Source organism: Morone saxatilis, unplaced genomic scaffold (assembly GCF_004916995.1).
Source record: "Morone saxatilis isolate NCDOM2014 unplaced genomic scaffold, NCSU_SB_2.0 Contig7, whole genome shotgun sequence".
NCBI classification, from domain to species: domain Eukaryota; kingdom Metazoa; phylum Chordata; class Actinopteri; family Moronidae; genus Morone; species Morone saxatilis.
This window is the reverse complement of record NW_023340246.1, coordinates 20,526,599-20,532,750: the sequence shown is the minus strand read 5'-3', so window position 1 is coordinate 20,532,750 and position 6,152 is coordinate 20,526,599. Positions and strand designations below refer to the sequence as shown.

At 39.7% G+C, this 6,152-nt stretch overlaps 1 protein-coding gene across 1 annotated transcript in view; it reads left to right on the top strand.

Moving 5' to 3' along the window:
* man1a1 (mannosidase, alpha, class 1A, member 1) overlaps positions 1-6,152 on the top strand; it is a gene marked incomplete at its 3' end in the record, with an annotated part of 72,441 nt that overhangs the window by 3,678 nt on the left and 62,611 nt on the right. The window contains 1 exon segment of the mRNA XM_035679190.1: positions 5,073-5,153. Within this exon segment, the coding sequence (XP_035535083.1) occupies positions 5,073-5,153 (81 nt within the window).

Here is a 6,152-nt window from a genome sequence, read left to right as displayed (position 1 = left end):
ATATATATATAGTGTGTGTGTGTTGTTTACGATCAGCAATAGGATGGAAAAAGGCCTTGATGTTGATGCACTTAGTCACTCGCCTGTCTAAGATGAGTCATCGATGTGTGCACTGACTGAACTCACAGCAACATGTGAATATGATAAAACAAGAAAACATATTAAAACGAGAAAATATGACATCTAATATGTAGTTTATAAAACAAAATTTAATATCAAGGAGTCCAGAGACCAAACATTAATCAGATAATTGTTTCCTTCAGCGTACTAAGCACTAACTAAGGCATTATAAACACATGTTGATTAGTATAATCAAGACATAATATAATAAACATAATAAGCTCAAAATTGCTGGGTGTTTAATATTTTATGTAGTAAATGTATCCTTAATGACATGATATAAAACCTAAAGCAATTCTCCAATGCCTGGGTGATTGCATGGTAAGAAACAGTTATGCAGTCTTCTAATGGGCTCTGCTGGTAATAGATCACAGTGCACTTAATGTGTTATAAAAAGTATTGAAACTATTTTTCTGAGATGCTTAAAACAGACTCTGAATATCCTGGAAATGTGTCAGTTCCACAAAAAACACGTGTAAATAATGAATTTATGAATCCCGAAATCGATTCATTTTGATGACATTGCACAAGACCACAGGAGTCACAAAAGTGTGTGTGTGGACAGGAAATGAGTGTATTGACTGCGATTCCTTGTCCACGCTGTTATCAATAAAACCCAGCGGCAAAGAGCCAAAAACGGGTCCAGCGGATCCATACACAAGTCTATTACTGTTTACTTCTTAGTGCGAGCACACACAGACAGTAAAACATAGTCAAACACTGCTGGATGGATAAGTGGGAAGGAATCGAACTCTTCCTGTGTTGTCAGCTCGCTCCCTTTTGTTCTTTCTTGTTGTTCTGGTGTTTTTTAATTTATTTTTCTACGATTGTTTTGAGTTTGACGCTGAAGACCGGAGATATTGTTGCTTTTAACTACACGTTTGTTTATGCGTGATGCCTCGCCTGTCCCGCATCTGACAGTCGGTTGTTAACAAGACAAAACAGCGAGGTTAAATAGCAGGTATTGTCTGTTAGGGATAGGACGATATACAATATTATCGCTTACCCCGTGAATTAATTCATTAGCTTAATTTATGGTGGTGAATTTGTATTAACCTGATAATTGTGAATATCCTCACATGGCTTTACATGAAAAAGCTCTCCAGCATACAGATTTATCTGGAACAAGGGGATAAGGGGGAGCCCACATCTTTCCATTCATTCCAAAACCCTAAACCTGTCACCATGGCTTAAGTCTTGTATACCCTACAAAAAAAAGTCGATATGTGGAAATTCAGGCAGATGAGATGCCTGTCTAGGATCCTATAGATTTGTGTTTCTTAGCAAAATGTAGGTTAACGTGATTCCAAGATAACAGGGTTGTTACAGATTCTTCAGATTGAATATTTTTAGCTTTTATTATCGAAGAGCTTGTCGTAAATATGAGAATTGATATTTTCTAAATAAAATATTCCACTCTTACATAGAATCTGCTTTTAAAAAAGGCGTCACGGGTATATACAGACTGTATGTTTCTCAGCGCTCATTTCTGAAGGACTGTGGTGCTTTCGGTGATTAGCTTAATGACATGGGGAACATGTAGATATGTCTGTGAGTAAAACACACACACTTTGCCCCTTGCCTTTGATGTCTGCCTTTATTGTAGAAGCATCCTCATTATAATATCCCCGTTAAGAGCTCCTCATTAAGCAGGAACCTTTATTGTAGTCGTGACTGCAGACTGTTTGCAGACATCAGTTTAGGTATCTCAGGACCAAAGACCAATCAATCAGTTATCCCTAAAGATCAGCTTTAATCCTCCTCGCTGTACTGTGTCCAAAACTGTGGATGTTCAGTGTTTCAGCTCATTCACTTCTGGAGGTTTGCCACACCTGACTTTCCAGTGCCACAGCAATCCCCGGTGCATAATCCTGCCTTATTTTCAGTATTTGCCAGCAGTCGTCCCGTCACTCAAACAGCATTGTCACAGCAGGAGGCCCATTGTTTTCTGATCTGCCGCAGTAGCACATTGTTGAGACGTAAAGCTACCTTTGATACTTTCTGCATATGCTTAGAAATAAGTGCTTTTTAATGGGAAGGCGGGTATTGTGAAACCACCATGGGAGGGGTTGGAAATGATTTAAATCTATTTAGGTTAGCTAATGTTACTAGATTTAAACATTTCTCCTCATTTACTTCGGAAAGATGATGCATGATAAATGACATGGAATCACAAAACGGGGGCTGATGTTATGTCTCAGGAGCAACGATAAACTTTTTGCGACTCGAGTAAAATAACCCAGGAAAGTAAGTCTTTAAATTACATTCTCTGAGGATATTGAAAACATTGCCACAGCGTATACGAGCCTTTAAAGTGAAGGCACGCTCCACCTTGAGGTTTCAGATAACTTCTGAGACACAGAAGAGGGAGAAAGACAAAGGTTTGTTGAAGCAATAAGGAAGATTGTTTGAGACTTATGAACACAGAAGTGAGGACAGTAGCCAGGAGTGTTTGTCTCTGGACACTCAGCCAAGCAGACAGATGGACAAAAAAGGAGTGAATCCAGATATACTTGAAGCCCTTATGCAACACGTCTACATCAATACGAGTGTCCCGAAGCAAAGTACAAGAGTTCTGGTGGCTTTGAATTGTCAGCACAGTAACACACAGTAAATCTACAGCAGTGGCCAGTGGAAGAAACATTTCTGCCATATTTCTGTGCTCCTTGTAAGTGCTGTGTAAACTGTTTTTCTCAGGGACTGTGGGCTAAAGATAAATGGTTCGTACCCTTTGTGTGCCACAAGAGCTGCTGGCTAAGGAGTAAATTGTGCAAATTAAGGTGCAAAAATATGATGTAGGGAGTAGTTTTACTAGATTTTAGTAAATTTAATTGAATTGATCTGGCACCTGTTAACTCAGCCAGTGCCATATGAGCCAGGGGAAATTTAGCCAGCACTACTCCGTGTGCAATCTTTTCTAAAACACTTACTTGTTCTTTAGCACCAGTTGGTTTCCCTACATACTTGCCCAGTTTCTGATTAAAGAAGACATTGTTTTGTTACTAAAAAGGGTGTGTAACTCTCTCTCAGACGATTCGATACATATGTAGATACACAGTCTACGATCGGATGCAACAACAATACGATACACTGCAATTCAAAGCCAATTTGATTCAGCCATTAAGATTTGATGGTGCTGCTTTTTGAATAATGACATTAACTAAAATAATTTAGTTTTTATGTTGACTTCCGCATCACAATGACTGAAATAACGTTTAGCCTGCATCACAAAACCTGAGAAAATATGACCATAGCTGCAACACCTCACCCAGAGTCCCACTGCAGGAGCCACACAGGTCACTGCCATTTATTTCCACACAAGCAGCTAAGCAACACTTTTAAATCTATTTAAAGAGAGAGAGCATGAGTACAGGGTTTATAGCACTCAGGAGACTTCCTCTGTCAGAACTCAAACGCTCTGGAACACAACTTACAATCATAAGCTATAAAGAGCGTGATGGGAAAAAGGAAACTCAACATTTCCTGTAATGAGAAAACCATAGGTATAGTTTTTTTGTCATTGAAAGCTCTGAAAACAGTAGTGCAGGTTATCCAGTGACAACATAACAGCTAGCCATTCACAAAAATAATCACAAGATACACTTTGATCTAAAGAGGGCTACTTCGGCCATTATCTCATCCACTCATCTTGCTACAACCCTTAATTAGTTCTCTCTCAGGAAAAGGCCATTCTTTGTCGGTTTCATGTGCGCTCTGCTAATGGCTTTAATGTTGCAACATCAGGAGGCTTGACTCCTCGCCTGCCAACTCTGTCAGTTCCTCTTGCAGGAATGAGATAACGTCACACAACTGCTGACTCAGAGGGTCACTGTTAACAGTTAACGGCAGCGATGGCTACTAAAGGCTGTCACACAAGATACTGCAGGAAAACTGCTGTAAATGTTATTCTCTTGAATAAGTGACTTATTCAGAACTGCTCAAATGCAGCTGTTTATTCATTCAAATATAGGACATTATGTTTCTAGCTTATTTAAACTGCACTGCTAATAGACAGCAGGCAGCAGGAAGATATAATATTGCCCTTTTGCATTTCCAATGCCTGTGTGTTGTGGAGGAAATAATTCAATTTTAATTAGGACGAATTAGCTACACAATCTAACTACTCAATCAGTCATTCAGACTTGGGGGGGGGGAAATGACGGGACGCATTTTGTCTGGCATATAATTTGTTTTTTCCACAGGACAGAGTCTATTGTCCTATCTCTGGTTGACAGCAGTGACTTATGAGAGCTGTCAGTCAAGCACAAAAACTTCATCTGACTCAGGAATCTGTTCATAAAGACGTGAAGAGAGCGGGAGCGAGAGATGAAGCTTCATTGTTCTGCTGCCGAGACAAATGGCTTTACAGACTTCCAATTTTTGTTATTGTTTGTCCCATTTTCTCTGCCAAAACTGTCTAGAAATAGAGGCATTGTATTTTTAGATGCAACACATTTTATCACTGCCATTTAAGGCAATGTTTGGTATCGAAGGATTTCTTTTGTAACTTTTGAGGCGTTGTGAAGCCCTCCTCTGTTCTGTGCCCGATTGGAGTGAGTGTGCCTGCATTTTATCAGAAGATTATTCAAAAAGCCTTTAAAAAAATCTGCTGCTGAATCAAAAGACAGAATGACTAAAAAACTGCACATATAGAAGCAAATATCTTTCAATATCTGCAGTTATGCTAGTGAGGCTTTGGCACAGTGGTGCTTTGAGCTAAATGCCAATGTTAGCACGCTAACTCATGCAAAATAGGTATCCATAGCTCAATACACCCTTAACACATACATATGCATTATCTACACATCCATACGCATTATTTAAAGACATTTTTCTAGTTTAGCCACTTCCTCAAATCACTTCAACAGATGAGTTTGTGCTTTATTCATATTCATGAGTTGTATTTAGTTTTTTTAATCATCTCATATTTCTTTTCTCTGTACCTGTTGCAGAACGCCGAAGTGTCTGTGTTTGAGGTGAACATCCGGTTCGTTGGAGGTCTGCTGTCCGCCTACTACCTGTCTGGGAAAGAGGTAAGGAACATACTGAAGCTTCCGGCAGTGTATTATCATGCCACTTCCACAGAGAACGAGACCTTGAAGAGGGATCTGTCTGCCTGTTGGTTGATCGATGAAACAGATGGCACAGAGCAGATGATGGATGGTGGAGATTGAGTGAACAAATGAGTGCTTTTTTATGCTCAGAGACTTTAGTAATACGTCCTTTAATAGCTGGTACAGATAAGAGTATCCCATTAGCAAGTGCTAAGGTAAGTTCTCTTTCCCTCTTATCGAGCTCAATTGGTCCGTTCTTTGGTTCCTACCAAGCTAGTGTAAGCGTTAAACACAAGAAGAAGGCCTGAACTGTTGCTCGTTTTGGTTCTTGTTTTATGTGGTGGCGGTGCATAGGTTTTAGATACAGCAGTGTTGTCCATCTACAAAAAAAAATCGTGTCAGATTGTTTAGTTTTGCACACAGCCTTGTCTTGAGGGTTAGCAAGAACATTAGTAAACTGAGGTTGCCTACAAGGTGCCTCAGATATAGACTGTTAAGAGTCTATATCTTGAGGTGGTATTCCATCGGCCATGGGAGGCACAATATGTTCTGAAGTGTCTGAAGAGTGCTGACAAATTATTACTCCAGACTTGCTTTATTCAGAAAAACGAGAGAGGAGAGAGATTCCACAGGGCTTCTCACTTTACTCGTAGTGCCAGTCCTGCTGTGTCTGTGTGTATGTGCGTGTGTGAATCTGCTTAGTGACAAGAGGCTGTGAAAATGACATCAGCGGGGTATTACACTCAGATCATGTTCAAGTCTGCCAATGCGGGGATTTTGTGTTAAACTCACTTTTCCTCGATATCTCCTCTGCTTTCTCCCTTTTAATTACACGCCTCAGTCTCTTAATGAATGATAAGGCCCCTCAAAGAATGGATAACTCTGCAAATCACCTAAAGAAAAGCTTTTAAAATCTCCCAAAACCTGGTAAAGCAATGGTAAGGCATGGTAATGTTTTTGAAAACTGAAAGATCTTGA